The sequence below is a fragment of the Haematobia irritans genome, chromosome 2 (genome assembly GCF_050003625.1).
Source record: "Haematobia irritans isolate KBUSLIRL chromosome 2, ASM5000362v1, whole genome shotgun sequence".
NCBI lineage: Eukaryota > Metazoa > Arthropoda > Insecta > Diptera > Muscidae > Haematobia > Haematobia irritans.
In genome coordinates this window covers 28,908,277-28,928,122 of record NC_134398.1, presented here as the reverse complement: position 1 = coordinate 28,928,122, position 19,846 = coordinate 28,908,277, and the positions used below count along the sequence as shown (strand labels likewise).

The 19,846-nt window shown below is 32.9% G+C and overlaps 2 protein-coding genes and 2 long non-coding RNA genes across 6 annotated transcripts; 2 read left to right on the top strand and 2 right to left on the bottom strand.

The window, feature by feature from the left end:
- Positions 1-222: 222 nt before the first annotated feature.
- l(2)34Fd (nucleolar protein 10 lethal (2) 34Fd) lies at positions 223-2,861 on the bottom strand. Its single transcript, XM_075293672.1, has 5 exons — positions 2,692-2,861; positions 2,229-2,630; positions 1,746-2,171; positions 1,385-1,680; positions 223-1,307 (listed from the first exon to the last, which is right to left on the bottom strand). The coding sequence occupies exons 1-5, from the start codon at positions 2,755-2,757 to the stop codon at positions 341-343; spliced, it is 2,157 nt and encodes a 718-aa protein (XP_075149787.1). The 5' UTR covers positions 2,758-2,861; the 3' UTR covers positions 223-340.
- Positions 2,862-3,105: 244 nt separating this feature from the next.
- On the top strand, positions 3,106-4,668 carry LOC142227464 (uncharacterized). Of its 2 annotated transcripts, XR_012719841.1 has the most exons (4): positions 3,106-3,427; positions 3,536-3,597; positions 3,663-4,089; positions 4,154-4,668. It is a non-coding gene; the product is annotated as an uncharacterized LOC142227464 (long non-coding RNA). The 2 variants fall into 2 exon arrangements; XR_012719840.1 differs by having other exon boundaries at positions 3,106-3,597.
- Positions 4,669-8,789: 4,121 nt separating this feature from the next.
- On the top strand, positions 8,790-19,762 carry Rab14 (RAS oncogene family member Rab14). Of its 2 annotated transcripts, none has more exons than XM_075293670.1 (4): positions 8,790-8,927; positions 14,236-14,349; positions 14,426-14,789; positions 18,728-19,762. In XM_075293670.1, the coding sequence occupies exons 2-4, from the start codon at positions 14,244-14,246 to the stop codon at positions 18,903-18,905; spliced, it is 648 nt and encodes a 215-aa protein (XP_075149785.1). In that variant the 5' UTR covers positions 8,790-8,927; positions 14,236-14,243; the 3' UTR covers positions 18,906-19,762. The 2 variants fall into 2 exon arrangements, with proteins under 2 accessions (XP_075149785.1, XP_075149786.1); XM_075293671.1 differs by lacking the exon at positions 8,790-8,927 and adding an exon at positions 8,937-9,158.
- On the bottom strand, positions 9,285-9,795 carry LOC142223831 (uncharacterized). Its single transcript, XR_012718919.1, has 2 exons — positions 9,631-9,795; positions 9,285-9,556 (listed from the first exon to the last, which is right to left on the bottom strand). It is a non-coding gene; the product is annotated as an uncharacterized LOC142223831 (long non-coding RNA).
- Positions 19,763-19,846: the final 84 nt, after the last annotated feature.

The window sequence follows — 19,846 nt, the reverse complement described above, 5'->3', positions numbered from 1 at the left end:
ATCTGCTATTGCGATTTTTTTAGTAAAAAATAATAATTCTGTAAACGGCAGTTATTTTCCGCAAACTACGGAATGTTTTGGCAGGTATTCTGCTCACGTTAAAACAAAATTACCAATAATCGTTTTCTGTAGACCTATGGAAAACTATTGAAAATGTCTACGAGTCAATGTCAACCAAATCCTATCATAGGCAATATTTGTAGAGCGATATTATTTTCAATATTTTCTTTAGACATTATTACAATGTCATTTCATATTAACTTTATTTTTCTTATAAAAATAAACAAAAACTATTATGTACTACGATATATGTAGATTTTCTACAGAATAATAATGCCTACTACTTAAAATTAACTTTCTTCAATTTCAGTGACTTTATGGGTCTTATAATCTTTTTGCGTTCCTCCCGATGTTGTTTCATTTGTTGTTCACGTTTTCGCATTTCTTTCGAAGGAGGTTTTTTCATTTCGAATGTCATCTGGCGATTACCCAGTGAACGTCCAATTGTCTGAACTTTAGAATTAGTCTCTTCAACTTTCGATACACGATCTTGTAGGCTTACTTTCATAACGCCTCGCCTTACAGAACTCATTTCAGCTGTGGATTGTAAGGAATACATTTTAAATTCCTTTGGTTTTTCGCCATTTGTTTTGTGTGATATAAAACGATTATTTTTATTGTTAATTGGTTTTGTTTGCTCCCCTTCTTCATTGTCCATTTCTTCTAGATCTTCTTGCCTTTGTTTTTTCACTTGCTTGTAGGCCTTTTTCATTTCCTTAGCAAACTCCTTGGCATTTTCATCATCAGATGATTCAGCTTCGGATGAATCTTTTCCTTCGTCATCATCACTCTTCTCTAGACCAAATAAGTCCTCATCATTGTCACTTTCCTGGTGGGGATTGTTTTCATCTTCATGCAATTCATTCACTCGTGCAACCTCTATACGTTTCTTAATTTCTTTTAGTTTGGATTTCTCTAAACGATTGAGTACTGGAGCCAAAAGTTTATACTCTTCGGCATTTTTGTCAATATTGAAATCGGTGTTTTCGAACATAGCCTTGAAACGATTATCCTCCAAAAGATTGGGTACTTGTTTGCTTGCCTGTTTAGCTGTAGGATTACTCTGTTCATCAATAATTTTAAGAGCCAATTCCTGATTAACTTTGGGAAGTTTAGTGTTAAGTTGTAAGCGAGGCTTACGTTCACTTTCGATTTCTTGGCGAATTTTCTCTTTGCGGAAACGATCAAAAGCGAAGGGATCCACAATGGTCTTGGCCTTATTATACAAGCGAGCATCAATAAAGTACCTGCGAGAGAGAAAAAAAACAATTATTAATAATTGCCTATATGGTATAATATGAAAATACTTTTGACTTCAACTTACCCATGCATGTAGGCTTTCAGCAAATTGCTGCCTATTAAATGTTCCAAGCCCAACTCTTCCAATTCTTTCTGGGTAACAAATTGATAATCATCATACATGTTCTCCACGACTTCGGATTCAATTTCTTCCGTCAAATTATCCAAGAATGAACACCATCTGGGTGCAGGACCCATTGCAGGTACATAGAATGTCAACATTTTGACATCTTCTTGAGCCAAAAACATCATGCCTGTATCTGGTATACTGCAGAAGTCATTGAAAGACGATGTCGACTCTATATAAGCTATTTGTTTACCCTAAAATAGACACCATGCACAATCAACAAATGAAACAAATTTAATAGTCCATAACTTAAACTTACAGTTTGTTCATCCCACAACTTGAGCATTGCTTCATCCAAGGAATATACAGCATTATGATTACTATTAAAGGCCAAACGCTTAATGGGTTTTCTATTCAAATGATCTTTAATCAATAGCGGTTCTTTTGAACGTATATCATAGAGTAAAACATGGCCTGAATTTGTTCCTACACCCAAATGAAGACCATCCTTGAATTTCAAGGCTGAAACTGAGGGAAATTCCTTTGCACCAGCTAATTTTATGGCCACATCTAAAGTGGAACATTTTGTCTTCGATCTTGGATCCCATGCTTCAACTGTACCCTCTTTTGAGCCAACCATTAGTAAACCATGTTCGCTGCTAATTTCACAGCCATTAAGGGTTGAAGCTTCAGACTCATAAGGTTGTAAAAATTGACCACGTTCCAAATTCAAACGATAGATTTCCTAAAAACAAAACCATAGACATTAATTCCTTGCGTCTTTTAATATTTAAACACAAACCTTTGAGGTCCCCACTATGAATAAATCACATGATGGTTTATGATACTTCATATCTCGTCCAAATCTGGGAATACGTAAACGATAGTGTCGTCCATGTGCTGCATGTATTTCCACATAACGATCACATTGTAGAAAAACCATTTTGCTATAGTCATCGCTAATCACCTCAAATGTTGTAACTTCAGAATCAAAACACCGTTCAAACTTTATGGACAAATTGTTAACTTCAAAGCATTTTACGCGTGGTTTGTAGGTTCCAGTGGCCAAAATGTATTGCATATCAGGAGACATTCGTATTGAAGTACAAACACCTGGCATATCAAAATCCTGTATCAGTTCTATTTGGCGGCGAGAATCCACCTTTTTCATAAGTTGGGATTTTTTCCGGCGATCGGTAAGCCACTACAGAGAAGAACATATTTATAAGTATCACGATTATCGGTAATGGTAGCATTAAACTTACTTCTGGTACCGATTTTCCAGCACTTAAATTGTAGATTTTCACATCGTTTACTTCATTGACAAACATATTGTCATATTATATTCAAAAAATTTTGAGGACCACAGATATTGTTTTAAATTAATGGAAGTCACTAACAGAATGTAAACAACCAGCACGTGTACGAATCATCTGCTAGCTATATACCAACAAACCAAGTGGGACTGAAATCATCGTGTAAACATCGTCTTATGTGAGACTATTGTGAATTAATTTATAATTGGTGGCGCTTTACATCCCAATAAACACAAACGTTTGGAATATGCTAAAGTTCAACAATTTTTCAAACATTTTTTCAAAGGATTAGGGTAATATTCAAGTTGAGAAAACACTTTCTCAACAAAAAACAGACATTACCCAATAAACACAGGATGAGCGTTTTTCAAATGCAACAACTTTTCAGTTTGAGGGTAACTATAATTATCAACATAAATTCAGCTTGACTTGAAACAGCTCATATTCAATACATCTTCAAATTGTTTGCGAATTACTTCCAATTTGCCAAAATGTTGACGAAATCTTTGAAAAGGGGTTGAAGATAATATGAGAAAACTTTGACAAAACACTACCCTAAAATGCAACGAAAAAACCATGTGGTTTTCAATACTTGTTTGTGCAACGAAGTTCGTGGTCAATTGAAAGAAATAAAAAACATTTTAGACAAAAAACTGAATTTACTCCCAATAGTTTCTAATAATACGTAAGTGAAAATAAAAAAATGATATGAAACTTTAAGGAAGACACTAAATTATATCTCTTTGCCGAAAACTAAAATTATGGATTCTACGTTCTTTAAAACATTAAAAAGCTGACCGATGAAAAAATGTTGGACAAGTAACTGGAACTGCTTCAAATAGTTTATAATAATTGGTAAGTCAATATGAAAAATTAAATCAAAACTTTAGAGAAGTCACTAAATTTAAATCTCATTGCAGAAAACTAAAATATTTGGATGCTGCATTCTTGGAAACATTAAGAGGTTGACCAATGAAAAATGATGGTGGCTTATCGAAAAGAGAAAGTTTCCATAAATCAAAGTACAATGAATTAAACTTGGTATTTATGCTTTTCCATATCAACTACTGGGTGATAATACGCATCACGCCTATAGTTTAATTTACATCGCATCATCGGTTTAATTTGATATTTTGTGAATTGAAATTGCTGGAAATTTATTCTAACTCTCTAGTCATCAAGTTCCTTGCTAATTTCCCGAATTTTAATGAGTTTTACAACAATTTTGTGACACCAACGTTCTTGAGGAATTTTGTGGTTTTCAATACATTTTGTGCCACGAAGTACGTGGTCAGTTATTTTTATTGACATAAAACTGAAATTAATCCAAAACGGTAATTATAATTGGTAAGTCAAAATAAAAAGTGAAATGAAAACGTAATGGAAATCACAAAACTCGATTGTTTTGCAGAAAACTAAAATCATTGGATGTTATATTCTTGGAAGATGTTGACCGGTGAAAAAATGATGAAGGAAACAACAAAGAAACGATTCCAGAAAACTTGCAAAGTGCAACCAATTAAAACAAAGTGCAACAGTTCCTAAATCAAGAACTTCTGGATGAAAATGTGCATTACATCTATTTACATTCCGTCATCAGTTTGATATTTTGTGAATTCCTCTTGATGGAATCTATTCTAACACGCAGGCCAGCAAGTTCCTCGATAGTAATTATTTGAAATTGTCAGCATATTAATTAATAATTAATTAATTAATAGTTATGTGACACCAACATTATGGGGGAAATTATACATGAAAAATGTTTAAGTTATTTAAAGTTGTATTGATAGTTTTAGTTATTAATACCTTTAATAAGATAATTATGTTTTGATATTATTATTTTTATATATTGTTAATGTTATTTTTAATATTATTATATTTTTCACGAAAAAAATTAATAAAATGTACAAAATCATTAGAAATTTAGTATTGACTTTCAGTAAGAACTGGGATTGACTTTCATGCAAATTGTGGTTAGAAAATATTCGCAGCAATATTAATTTTTAATTTGTCTCACATTGAAAACTGTTTGAGAAATTATTGAGTAGCAATGCATTTCAATTTGAGGATTACAATTGAGAGATTATTGCTATTGTGTTGAATTTTACTGTTGAGGGTAATGTCTGTTTTTTGTTGAGAACGCGATTTTCTCAACAATTTCTCAACTTGAATATTACCCTAATCCTTTGAAAAAATGTTTGAAAAATTATTGCATTTTAGTATTTTTCAAACGTTTGTGTTTATTGGGTACCCTTAAGGCCGGTATGCACCTCTAGCGAAAAATTTCATTCCCATAAGAAATGCATTGCTATTTATGCTAACAAAATTTTCGGTAGCGTTCAATTTCGTAAGCTTGTACGCACCTCTAATAAAAATAACAGGGTTGTCAAAAGCATATTTTGGCAGCAAACATTTAATTTATTACAATCATTGTGTGCGTAAAAGATTTAAAAGGTCTGTAAATAATAAACAATTTATTTGAGGAATGTTTGGAACATATATTAACAATTTTTAAAAGCGATTAGCTGGTTTAAAATTTGTGTACACAGCCCTGTTTTTTTTTTTGCAGACTTAAATAAATTTTTGCTACCGAAAATTTCGCTAGAGGTGCATACCGGCCTTAACAGTAAAATTAATTTCTCAAGTGTTCAAATCGAAATGCATCGCTGCTCAATAATTTCTAAAACAATTTTCGAAGCGAGTCAAATTAAAAATTAATATTAGGGCTGTTTTCTTTTAGCACTGGATACCTTGAGCCCTGAAGGACTAAAAGAAAACAGAGTACTCGTTTATCCAGGACATCCCTACCAACATTTTTTGAATGTGACGGCGAAACTAGCTTCTAATAATTTATTTAAATAAAATCGATAATGAAGTTCTGAAAACATAGTTATTTCGCTTAAAATTATAAAAGGTATATTGGTGAACAATTTTTGACTTTCCAAATGGAATAAAGTGATTGCTTTTCAGATATTTTACAGATACGCTGCCTCCATCGAGAATAAAAACACTAGCTGATAGACGCTGCAACATGTACGAGGGCGGCTCGGAAACTTCTTAGCCTATCAATGAATGAGAATAGTTAGTTTTTCAAAAATATTTTGAGTTTTCAATATAATCTCCTGAAACTTCAATACACTTAGTCCAACGCTTTTCTAGCAATTCTATCCCTTGATTAAAATAGTTTTCCTCAATGTCTTCAAAATAGTGGTTTACAACTATAATTACATCTTCAGGTAAAACGCTTGCCAGCAAGGATTTTTATACCATCCACCATAGGATGGGGGGTATATTAACTTTGTCATTCCGTTTGTAACACATCGAAATATTGCTCTAAGACCCCGTAAAGTATATATATTCTGGGTCATGGTGAAATTCTGAGTCGATCTGAGTATGTCCGTTCGTCCGTCCGCCCGTCCGTCCGTCTGTTGAAATCACGCTAACTTCCGAACGAAACAAGCTATCGACTTGAAACTTGGCACAAGTAGTTGTTATTGATGTAGGTCGGATGGTATTGCAAATGAGCCATATCTGTCCACTTTTACGTATATCCCCCATATAAACGGACCCCCAAATTTGGCTTGCGAGGCCTCTAAGAGAAGCAAATTTCATCCGATCCGGCTGAAATTTGGTACATGTTAGTATATGGTCTCTAACAACCATGCAAAAATTGATTCACATCGGTCTATAATTACATATAGCCCCCATATAAACCGATCCCCCGATTTGGCTTGCGGAGCCTCTAAGAGAAGCAACTTTCATCCGATCTTTCTGAAAATTGGTACATGGTGTTAGTATATGGTCTCTAAAAACCATGCAAAAATTGGTCCATATCGGTGCATAATTATATATAGCCCCCATATAAACCGATCCCCCGATTTGGCTTGCGGAGCCTCTAAGAGAAGCAAATTTCATCCGATCCGGCTGAAATTTTGTACATGGTGTTAGTGTATGGTCTCTAACAACCATGCAAAAATTGGTTCACATCGGTCCATAATTATATATAGCCCCCATATCAACCGATCCCCCGATTTGGATTGCCGAGCCTCTAAGAGAAGCAAATTTCATCCGATCCGGCTGAATTTTGGTACATGGTGTTAGTATATAGTCTCTAACAACCATGCAAGAATTGGTCCATATCGGTCCATAATTATATATAGCCCGCATATAAACCGATCACCAGATTTGACCTCCGGAGCCTCTTAGAAGACCAAAATTCATCTGATTCAGTTGAAATTTGGTACGTGATGTTAATATATGACCTCAAACACCTTGCAAAAATTGGTCGATATCGGCCCATAATTATATATAGGCCCCATATAAACCGATCCCCAGATTTGACCTTCGGAGCACCTTGGAAGAGCAAAATTCTTCCCATTCGGTTGAAATTTGGTACGTGATGTTAGTATAGGGTATCCAACAACCATGCAGGAATTAGTTCCTATCAGTCCATAATAATATATAGCTCCCATATAAACCGATCCCCAGATTTGACCTCCAGTGCCTTTTGGAGAAGCAAAATTCATCCGATCTGGTTGAAATTTGGTACGTGGTGGTAGCATATGATATTTAACAACCATGTGAGTTGAAATTTGTGGATGACAGTCTTTCGTAGAAGTTTCTACGCAATCCATGGTGGAGGGTACATAAGATCCGGCCTGGCCGAACTTACGGCCGTTTTTTTTTTTTTTTTTTTAGATTTGGGAACAGTAAAAGTCACTGGGAGCTAAATCATGAGAATAAGGTGGTGGTCAAGCAACTCATACATTAATTCGTTGATTTTAGCCATTGTTAAAACACTCTTGTTCGCTGGTGCGTTGTCTTGATGAAAATTTGTTTTTGTGTTGTAAAGGTGAGTACTATGTTCGGATTTTTCACCAAAACACTAAACTAAAAGTACAAAAATATGTATGAAGACGATTATATTTTGATCAAGTCTTACCTCTTAATGGAAGGAAAAGATCCAATGAATCGTGTTTTACTTGACCACAACGATTCTTTAACAACTATAGGGCTGTTTTCTTTTAGCACTGGATACCCTAAGCAGTCACGGACTAAAAGAAAACAGAGTACTCGTTTGTCCAGGACATCTCGAATAATATGCAACACTGTCATCAGCTGTTTAAAAAGAATCACAGAAAATAGGTGAAATCTTGCATTTTTAATGTATGAAATGCTCCAATTAGTAATAAATATTTACTGCTGCGATTATTTATGTCACTGTGTCATTTAAAATTCTTGTTTTTCGATAAATTAGTCACAATAAAGTGCTATTGTGAACCGAAGAACCGTCACTATATCAAAATACAATCTGGCAACATCGGCGCGACTTGCACTGATGAGATGTTCTGGATAGAACACCAGTGCAACCATGTTCTGGATAGCCCATACAAATGTTGCGTCCAGTGCAAAAAGAAAACAGCCCTAGTGACGTACAACTTCTCAATAGTGATGGCGCTTTTCCGACGAGTTTTGGATATCGTATACGATTGTTTTCGACGTGGTGGGGATTCTCAGAAGCGCCGTCAAATTCAAAAAATGTTGGCAGGGTAATAACCCGGCTTGTTTTCTGTTAGTACAACCAATCCGTCGGGAAATAAAAAATGCAGTATTCTGGATAGCTCATACAAATTTTGCATTCATTACTTCAAGGTGGGTATTAAGTTCGAGTTTAGCCGCTAACATTTTTTCACGATTACTTTTCAATAATAATATTATTTTAAAAATATGAACTCCGTAGAAAGTTGCTTTCGATCATTCCCCATCAAGATATAATAGAATTTGCAACAAGATGATGTAATTTTATTCTGTTTTGGCAGATTTCTTTGTGATTTTATCGGCTAAACTCGAACTTAGTACCCACCTTAAAGAAAAACAGGGCTATTGTTTTCAAATCTGAATATGCTCTTTGCTCTTTCAGTTGGTGAATCGATGTTTTTTCATTACGACCTCTATTGTGAATTATATGCAGTTTGTTAATATTATTGAAAATTGTACAACAAATCATTATATCGGAAAACTAAATAAAAAAATCAAAGACTATTAACGGACGCCTTAAATTCCAATTTAGGCACAGTCATACAAAAAAGTTGCAAAACAGAGAACGTCAAACATAGAAAATTTCAAGGAAACAGATCAAATAATACAGAAAATACATCAATTCCAAAATACTGCAAAAATAAAAAGTAAATATCAAAAATATTAAGTAAACAATTCAGAAGAAAGTATTTTATCCTTCAATCGCTTTAAAGAAACAGCAGTGAGAAGAAAGTGAATCCAATTTGCTAAGGGCAAACAAAAGAAAATAAGACGCATTTTGCAAAAACAAGGGTAGTTGACGCTAGTCTGGAAGATTGAGAAATAAATAAAACCAGATAAAAAAGAAATTATTTTGAAAATAAAATCCAGGAAAACCAGTAAGTCGACAAATATCACGATTTTTTTCCTCGATGTGTTTAAATATTTGTCTGTCCAATGAATCATCGCCAATATTATCAACGTCAATCGTTGAACAACATGGGTTCACAATGAAAGAAGTAATGTGAAGAGGAAGTACATAGATCCGTTATAGGTTTATTGGACTACACCCCCTTTTAATGGTAGAAAATGCAAAGAATAAAAGGTTTTACATGTTAAATGTAAACTACGATCACAACGAAGACGATCGTATGTTTGTAAATGGATCTACTCGGCCGTTTGATAGTGGCTTTTACCATAACAATCGGGGGAAAATGTTTCTGGGATAAAGATAGTGGATTGGTTCTCTCATAGTTTCAAACTAAGAAATTGTAGTTTGTGTATAATGTCCATCCAACTAAAATTGAAAAAAAAATCGAAATTTAGCATAGTTTAGAGCCTATAAATTCTTTCTTAAAAAAAATATCTTACAGAATGATACCGTGCAAAACTATTCTACGGGATATGTGGTTGCGGTCAAAAATGTGTTAATAATTTGTCATTATGTTTCTCCCATTTACATTTTTTGTTGTTTCTTCAGCGAATGAAATATGCTTTATCAATTTAGGTCTTTGATTGTTCTCACCGAACAAAGAAATTTTAATAGATTTAATGGTGATCAATTGTTTACATGACATATATTGAACAACAAGACCAAAAAAGATGATAAACAAAGTTGTTATGAACAACCTGCAAGATATCTTTGTGTACGTAATAAAATAAAAGCTATGGGTTCCATTTGACAATGATTTAGAGTAGAAATTTGTATTTTTTTTTTATTTTTTCATTAGCTTTCTGTGATGGGCTTTTTAATTTGGAATGAAATGAAAACCCTCATTGAAGTCTGTGCAGCATACAGGATCTACCGCGGAGTATGTTAAATTCGAAAAAATTTAAAAACAAAAAACAATTTCATAAAAAACAAATCGCAGAAGAATTGCGTATGACTGTGAGACACGAGAAATAAAAATTTGTACAAAATTATCTATAGCAATAAAATTTTCACAAAATTTTCTATAGAAATAAAATGTTCACAACATTTTTTATAGAAATAAAATTTTCACAAAATTTTCTATAGAAATAATATTTTGACAAAATATAAATAAAATTTTAACAAAATTTTCTATAGAAATAAAATTTTCACAAAATTTTTTATAGAAATTAAATTTTCTATAGAAATAATATTTTGACAAAATTTTTTATAGATATGACATTTTGACAAAATTTTGTATAGAAACAAAATTTTCCATAGAAATAAAATTTTGACAAAATTCTCTATAGAAATAAAATGTTAAAACTATTTTCTATAGAAATAAAATTTTCACAAAATTTTCTATAGAAAAAAAATTTGACAAAATTTTCTATAGAAACAAAATTTTGACAAAATTTTCTATAGAAATAAAATTTAAAAAACTTTCTATAGAAAAAAATTTTGACAAAATTTTCTATAGAACCTAAATTTTGAAAAAATTTTGTATAGAAATAAAATTTTGACAAAATTTTGTATAGAAATAAAATTTTGACAAAATTTTGTATAGAAATAAAATTTTGACAAAATTTTGTATAGAAATAAAATTTTGACAAAATTTTCTATAGAAATAAAATTTTGACAACATGTTCTATAGAAATAAAATTTTGACAAAATTTTCTATAGAAATAAAATTTTCCATAGAAATAAAATTTTAACAACATTTTCAATAGAAAAAAAATTTAACAAAATTTTCTATAGAAATAAAAATTTCACAAAATTTTCTATAGAAATAAAAATTCCACAAAATTCTCTATAGAAATAAAAATTTGACAAAATTTTCTATAGAAATAAAATTTTGACAACATTTTCAATAGAAATAAAATTTTGACAAAATTTTCTATAGAAATAACATATTGACAAAATTTTCTATAGAAATAAAATTCTGACAAAATTTTCTATAAAATAAAATTCTGACAAAATTTTCTATAGAAATAAAATTTTGACAAAATTTTCTATAGAAATAACATATTGACAAAATTTTCTATAGGAATAAAATTCTGACAAAATTTTCTATAGAAATAAAATGTTGACAACATTTTCTATAGAAATAAAATACTGGGATTTGAGTACTTGACCGGACTCCTCAATTTGTCCTTAGAAAATCTCATTATACCCGATGTCTGGAAAATGAGTCGAGTGGTTCCACTACTGAAACCAGACAAAGACTCGAGTAAGAGTGAATCGTACAGAAGATATCCCTTCTCTCGCCAGTAGCCAAGACAATTGAGGCACTACTCCTCCCCAGCCTTGTGGAAAACTTTCCAGCTGCCCACCATCAACATGGATTCCGCTAGGTTCATAGTACGACGATAGCCTTGCATGCCATTTCAGCACACATTAATATGGGACTCAATCAGCCCAAGCCGTGTCACAGGACGATCCTCGTGGCGCTTGACCTATCGAAGGCATTGGATACGGTCAACCATGCCACACTATTCGAGGACATCGAGAATACGTCCCTACCGGCAGGAACCAAGCGTTGGGTTCTGAATTATCTGGAATTCAGGGACAAGAAGTAAAAACTCCGTAGAGTTAAACAGGGTGTTCCCCGGCACTGTTTAATCTCTACCTGTCCTCAATTCCACCCCTTCTGACGGCTTCGACATTGTATTATATGCGGACGACTGTACAATCCTGGCATCCAGGCCCATTGTTGATAACATATGCGATTGTTTAAACGTCTACATTGCTGATCTTACCAGTTATTTCACTGCTAGAAATTTGAGGATATCCCCCACCAAATCCTCAGCCACAGTGTTCACTACATGGACGGCGGAAGTACGTAGGCAGTTGAATGTTAGAGTCGACGGCGAAATAATTCCGACATTGAACATCCACAAGATACTCGGAGTCACATTCGACATTGCAATCGTCTGCCCATTCCATTGCAATTTGTAACAAGCTCCTCAAGTCACTTGCCGGCAGTATTTGGGGTGCGGACAAAGAAACCTTGATGACTACCTATAAGGCAATTGGCCAGTCAGTGGTAAACTATGCAGTAAACTATGTGGGAACACCTCAGACAAGCGACACGCAGTGGAATAATATCCAGAACTATCAGAACGCTGCCTTTAGAACTGCAAAAGGATGTATCCGCAGTACACCCCTGGATTACCTTTATGCGGAGACCAAGATCATCCCGGTGCGTCGACACAATTACGTTGTCAAAGCAGTACCTCCTGGGTTGCTATCGAAGTTGTCATCCAAATCACCATCTTGTGGATAGGCAACCTCCTCCCAGGAATGTAAGGGTTGATCTTCACCTTCTAAAGCCCGAGATCCAGCGTTACAAAAAAGCGCCTCGAGATCAGGCAGCATATCAGAAAGGTCTGAACAGGATTCATGAGGATACTGTAGCTGATGCGGTTAGAAGCTACAAGGTTAATCCTCTTCTCGGAGTCCGACCACCGCCCATAGCACCGGAGGAAAGAGACCTCCCAAGGAAGACTAGGGTGGTTTTAGCCCAATTAAGAGCTGACAAGTGCAGCCGCCTCAATTCATACCTATCAGTAATTGATAGCAACGTAGCTGACGTGTGTCCCATCTGTAACCAAGGGCCACATGACACTCGTCATATTTTTGCTTGCCCAGCTAAACCTACCCGACTTACCACCAGATCACTCTGGTCGCACGCCACCCTTGTTGCAGAGTTCCTAGATCTGGATACCAGCTGAACCAATTGGATGAAATTATATTAAAACTGTTAAAACAACAACCAATTACCAGAATAAATTCGGGTAGTTCACTAAACCCAAAGTGAAGCACACTTGAACCTTCCAGATCTAGGAAGGTTTATGGTAGTCGGCTTTTACCGAAATAAATCTTTGTACAAATTTCTATAGAAAAAATATTTGGACAAAATTATCTATAGAAATAAAAAACTAACTTGTGCTGTAAATTGATTTGAAACTTTTATTTCCTACCTCTGAGCTTTCCAAAAATACCAGTGACGTAGACGAATGAAATACAAAGCCGAATACCCGAAATCTTAAGTGAAGATCGCAGTACCAATGATTATAGATAGACTCGGTAGATTAAAATACAGTTTCAATATGTTATGGCTCGAGCGATAGAATAGGTAGAAACACCTTCTTTTATTTTAAACAGTTTTTTGTCTCTAAACACATACAGCACCCAATAATTTTCTCTCAAGTGCCACGAGGTCAGTTCTGTTGAGACCTTTACTCGTATGGTCAGTTCTTTTGAGACTTTTATGAATATAGTGAATATAGTATGTGATGTAGTATAGCTTTTGTAAATAGGTTTTTATTACAAAATTGATAACTTTTAGGTCATATTTCTTTATTCCGATTTAATTCAAATCCGTATTAAATGCAGTCATTTACCGTAGATAAATTGTTCATACATACTTGTGGTAATACAAGAGATTTGACCAAAGATATTGAAATGCGTTAAAGGCTCTTTCTCAACCTCTTTGGGAAAAGGACCCTGTGGGTTTGGATATTTTTTCTGGTACTAATTTCTTTTCACAATTAATAGTCACATTTGGTATGCTTTTGAAGACTTTCAGTTCTTCTTATGACACCAAATTCTAATTAACTAATTTCGCTTACATATTTCATTCGAATGTTTATTTAATGCTCGCCTACTTTTAGGTGTAACAGGTGTGATATGACCGTTCTCATAGCGACGCAAACAATACACCTGCTGTCTTTGAAGCACCACCAAATCAAAGAGATAGGAACAAAATTTATGTTAATTTTCTTCAATGCTGATAAAGCGAACTCGTTTTATTTCGAATCGAAAACTTTGTAGTCAAAGCTAAAACTCCAACTTCTTTGAAAATGGCCAACATAATGACGGAAAAATATTTTGTAATTTTTAATAGGTTTTACAAAGGATTTGATGAATTTTATGAAAGATGTAAGATGCGAGTTGCATATAGAAAAGACGTAATCACAAACAAAGAGCCTAAAGAAATTTCACAATGGAAACATTTTATAAAACTATTAAAAAATTTAGTTTTTCTGTTTTTTATTTTTCAGATCCAACCATGTCGTCGGCACCCTATAATTACAATTATATATTTAAATACATCATAATTGGTGATATGGGTGTGGGAAAATCATGTATTCTACATCAATTCACCGAAAAGAAATGTAAGTAAATAACCTTTTGTTCTCGCAAAACCTTTTTTGAGTGTTAATGATTGAACATTTCTTTATATATTTTCAGTTATGGCAAATTGTCCACACACAATTGGTGTTGAATTTGGCACTCGTATCATAGAGGTCGATGACAAAAAGATCAAACTACAAATCTGGGATACAGCTGGCCAAGAGCGTTTCCGTGCTGTAACACGTTCATATTATAGAGGTGCCGCTGGTGCATTAATGGTTTATGACATTACCAGACGATCTACATATAATCATCTTAGCAGCTGGTTAACAGATACCCGTAACTTAACCAATCCAAATACTGTGATTTTCCTTATTGGTAACAAATCCGATCTCGAAAGTACAAGAGAAGTTACATACGAAGAAGCTGAGGAATTTGCCAAAGAAAATGGTTTGATGTTCTTGGAAGCAAGTGCAATGACGTGAGTATTTTTGTTTTCGTCAAACATATCTGAATTTGTGATGTTAGTCGTCTATTTGTAATCTTCAAATTCGGCAAATCGATTTTTTATATTATTGAAAATCATCGACTTTTCATGCTGTTAAAATATTCTAATCGAGTTTTGAGGAAAAAGTCGAGATTGGATTAAAAGCAGACTATGATAAACTTTAAATATTTTAAAAAGTAAAAAATCGAATTTTTAATTCGGGTTGCAATCACTGTTGCCACTCATGCCAAAAATAATCTACCAAAACTTAAACCAAATATCTACCAAACTTAAAAAAAATCAAAATTTTATTTCTATAGAAAATTTTGTCTAAATTTTATTTCTATAGAAAATTTTGTAAAATTTTTATTTCTATAGAAAATTTTGTCAAAATTTTATCTCTATAGAAAATTTTGTCACAATTTTATTTCCATAGAAAATTTTGTCAAAGTATTATTTCTATAGAGAATATTGTCAAAATTTTATTTCTATAGAAAATTGTGTCAAAATTTTATTTCTATAGAAAATGTTGTCAAAATTTTATTTCTATATAAAATTTTGTCAAAATTTTATTTTTATAGAAAATTTTGTCACAACTTTATATATATATAGAAAATTTTGTCACAATTTTATTTCTATAGAGAATTTTGTCAAAATTTTATCTCAATAGAAAATTTTGTCAAAATTTTATTTATCTCTATAGAAAATTTTGTCACAATTTTATTTCTATAGAAAATTTCCTCACAATTTTATTTCTATAGAAAATTTTGTCACAATTTTATTTACATATATAGAAAATTTTGTCACAATTTTATTTACATATATAGAAAATTTTGTCACAATTTTATTTATATAGAAAATTTTGCCAACATTTTATTTTGTATAGAAAATTTTGCCAAAATTTAATTTCTATAGAAAATTTTGCCAACATTTTATTTTGTATAGAAAATTTCGCCAAAATTTTATTTCAATAGAAAATTTTGCCAAAATTTTATTTCTATAGAAAATTTTACCGAAACATCAAGAATTCTATTAAACAGTAAAAAATCTACCTTTTTTGATAGAATTCGACCAACTGTGGCAACCGTGGTTGCAATCCATATGTAAAACAAGTAAGGAAAATCTAAAGTCGTGCGGGGCCGACTATATTATACCCTGCACCACTTTGTAGATCTAAATTTTCGATACCATATCACATCCGTCAAATGTGTTGGGTGCTGAATATATAGAGGTTTGTCCCAAATACATACATTTAGATATCACTCGATCTGAACAGAATTTGATAGACTTCTACAAATTCTATAGACTCAAAATTTAAGTCGGCTAATGCACTAGGGCGAAACACAATGATAGTAAAAAAATATGGGAAAGATTTAAATATGAAGCAATTTTAAGGAAACTTCACAAACTTTTATTTATGATTTATCGCTCGATATATATGTATTAGAAGTTTAGGAAAATTAGAGTAATTTTTACCACTTTTCGACTAAGCAGAGGCGATTTTAAAAGGGAAATGTTCGTATTTTGACCATTTTTGTCGAAATCAGAAAAACATATATATGGGAGCTATACCTAAATCTGAACCAATTTCAAACAAATTTGGCACGCATAGCAACAATGCTTATTATACTCCCTGTTCAAAATTTCAACTAAATCGCAGTAAAAAATTGGCCTCTGTGGTCATATGAGAGTAAATCGGGCGAAAGCTATATCTAAATCTGAACAGATTTCAATCAAATTTAGCCCACTTGACTACACTACTAGTTGTACTCCTAGTGCAAAATTTCAATCAAATTGGGCCAAACCTCTGGCTTCTAGGACCATATTAGTCCATATCGGGCGAAAGCTATATATGGGAGCTATATCTAAATCTGAACCGATTTCAATCAAATTGCACACTCGACTATACCACCAATTGTACTCCTCGTGCAAAATTTCAAGCAAATCGGGATAAAACTCTAGCTTCTGGATCCATATAAATGCATATCGGCGAAAGATATATATGGGAGCTATATCTAAATCTGAACCGATTTCTTCCAAAATCAATAGGGTTCTATTCTGACCCAAAACAGGAACATGTGCCAAATTTGAAGTCGATTGGACTTAAACTGCGACCTAGACTTTGATCACAAAAATGTGTTCACAGACAGACGGACGGACGGACAGACGGACATGGTTATATCGACTCAGGGAACCACGCCGAGCATTATTGCCTATCTCGTCTCCTTCTGGGTGTTACAAACTTATGCACTTACTTATAATACCCAGTTCCACAGTGTGGCGCAGGGTATAAACACCCTCGGTTGTTGTTGGCCCACAGCTTTCTTATACCCAAAATTTTGACCATACTTTACTTAATGTCTCGGTCATCTCGCTTATCTTCAGTCGATGCAAATGAGATCCGGTTCCCAGAAATCCGTTGTAGTCGATTTCTGGGAACCGGATGTGGCTCATTAGAAACCGACACACGACTATGTTCAAAATTGGTTAAAAAGCCATCGAAGAAGAACAGAGGTTAATCACCGACCGATGTTTCTAATTTTCAAGAATACGCCTTCACTCCCGCAAGCATTGAAAAACTAGGATACGAGTCAAATCTGGCAGAAACTTCGACAGTAGCCACTTACAAGAAGTATTACATGATATAAAATTGGATTTTCATTTCAATCAATACTTGTACCGTTACGTCTGGAATCTTTGCATAGATTCAATGGCGACCAACGTGTCGTAGTAATTTGTTTAATTTACATTGCTGTTGTGCCTCTTAAATACACTTTCCGCCGATGGCGCCCAACGTAGGGCCGCAGTGCAAAACTTAAAGTTCTATAAAAAAGTTTTAGTCGTGAGAAAAATTGATATATTTTGATTCCAAATGCGATTAAAAATTAATTCTGTTTAAAAAAAAAATCGGTACCTTTTCCTGTTTAGGATGGGAAAAGAAGGGAAATTAAAACCAACATCATACACTTTTTCCGCCCTCGATCATATTAGTTCCATCCCTTTTTTATAATTTGACTTATGTTCGTTTAAAACGAATCTTAGGACAAACGCTACCTAATATTACATTCATATTATGACATTCCGTACCCGTACTCTTAGAAGACGACGATCTCCTCACCCACTATCGTAGCATCGTCTTTGAGGTTTTTGGACTGTGACGTCTGGAATCGTTGTTTGAATTCAATGGCGCCCAAAGTGAGACCGCAGTACATAGTTCCACTAAAAGTTTTTGTTATGCGAAAATTTTTTATACATTTAATTTTTTTTATTTATATTTAATTGTCATCACTGCTATGCCTCTAAACCACTTTTAGAAATTAGTTCTATCAAACAAATGGTTTACATAGTTTTATTGGCGACCAACGTGGGGGCACTACATAAATGAAAGTTTTACTAAAAGTTTTAGTCGTGCGAAAAATTTCTATATTTTAATACCAATACTGCCGTGTCTCTTAACTACATATTCCGCTGATTCGATTAGAAAGCTAATTTAATTTGTTCTATCATTTTGAGAATAAAATTTATTTCTCCGGAGATGTTTTGTCCGAATGATGTAAGATGGGATAGGCTATCAATACAAAGGAAGCCAGTAAAGGCCAATTATACAATGTATTGTAATAAAAAACTATGTGTGTTTTTTGTCTTCAGGGTCATACAATAGCGTTTGAGATTATATTTTTTTGAATATCTTCGAAAGTATTCTTGCGAAAAGGTTCACTCTATTTTTTTTGTCATTTTCTTATTTCTTTTCAAAATTAAATTCATGGTGATTGCGGTAATATACTCACATAGATGGTATTTTAGTTATTTTCGTTGCAAATTAATATTCTTTTCCTCACATATTTTACACTTCTTACAAGGCTAATTTTTCAGTCATATTTTTTTTCCAAAAGAAATAAAATTTTTGTTAAAAATTCTTCATTGTTTTACAGGGGCCAAAATGTAGAAGAAGCGTTTTTGGAAACTGCACGCAGAATTTATCAAAATATCCAAGAGGGCCGATTGGATCTCAATGCATCGGAATCTGGTGTACAGCATCGTCCTTCGCAGCCAGGCCGGACTTCATTAACAAATGAGGCTCCAAATAATAAGGATCAGTGCTCATGTTAAACACCCACATAAACACTCGCAACCCATAACATACATACTTTGTTAATATTTGTTTGATATTCCATATGGTTGGTTTTTTTTTTTTGAAGTGACATTTTCTTTTTGTTTTTTTTTTTTTTTTTTAGAGGAAGAAAATATATATATATTTATTTTTTGTTTTTTTTTCTTATTATTTCTTTTGTATATTATTAGTTTTTGTTCTTTTTGTTTCTTATTCTCCATATATGTTAACATGTGTAGAAAAGGCACTTTATAACTATTATTATTATTATTAATATTATATATTACTTTTAAGTATAACATGTATTACAACAAAATAGAATATTAGTCTAAAATATACCTAAAATATAATTAAACTAAAACGAAATGAACCCTCATTCAAATGAAACTCTCTAGTGCTCGAACAAAAAATACAAAACTTTTTTTTAGCTAAAAGGAACCGAAATAATTTTCCATACACATAGACAGATGTTAAATGTTTGTCATTAAAAACAAATAAACTCCCAACATTAAACAAAATAATAAAATTAGCAGAAAAAAAACAATAATGCCAGAAACAATTTTAGAATATACAATCAATATAAATATAACATTTGTCAAAGAAACCACTTATTAACCATTAAAACTCACTGACATCACTACTCTACATTGAAAAAGGAAAAAGTGATTTTATTTTTATATTTGACATTTAACATAAATTGTCTTATTTGTCCATTTCATCTGATACAAATTCCAATTCGGTTTATCGTCGGTCCATTTTAATTATATTCATATGGTAAATTTTATCGTTGGTATAAATACATTGTATGGCTAAGAAACAAAAGAATCCGTTAAATAAATGGTAGATTTAGTAAGAATCATGGATGTGTATGAAATTTATTAATTTTTAATCTTTTAATAGGTTCATTGGTAAAGATAAAATATAAAACAAATTACTTAGC

Excerpts from the sequence above, each read along its gene's own strand:
- Rab14 (XM_075293670.1), top strand. The coding sequence starts at position 14,244 with ATGTCGTCGGCACCCTATAATTACAATTATATATTTAAATACATCATA. Across the intron at positions 14,350-14,425 it reads TCAATTCACCGAAAAGAAAT|TTATGGCAAATTGTCCACAC; the intron begins GTAAGTAAATAA and ends ATATATTTTCAG. Across the intron at positions 14,790-18,727 it reads TTGGAAGCAAGTGCAATGAC|GGGCCAAAATGTAGAAGAAG; the intron begins GTGAGTATTTTT and ends ATTGTTTTACAG.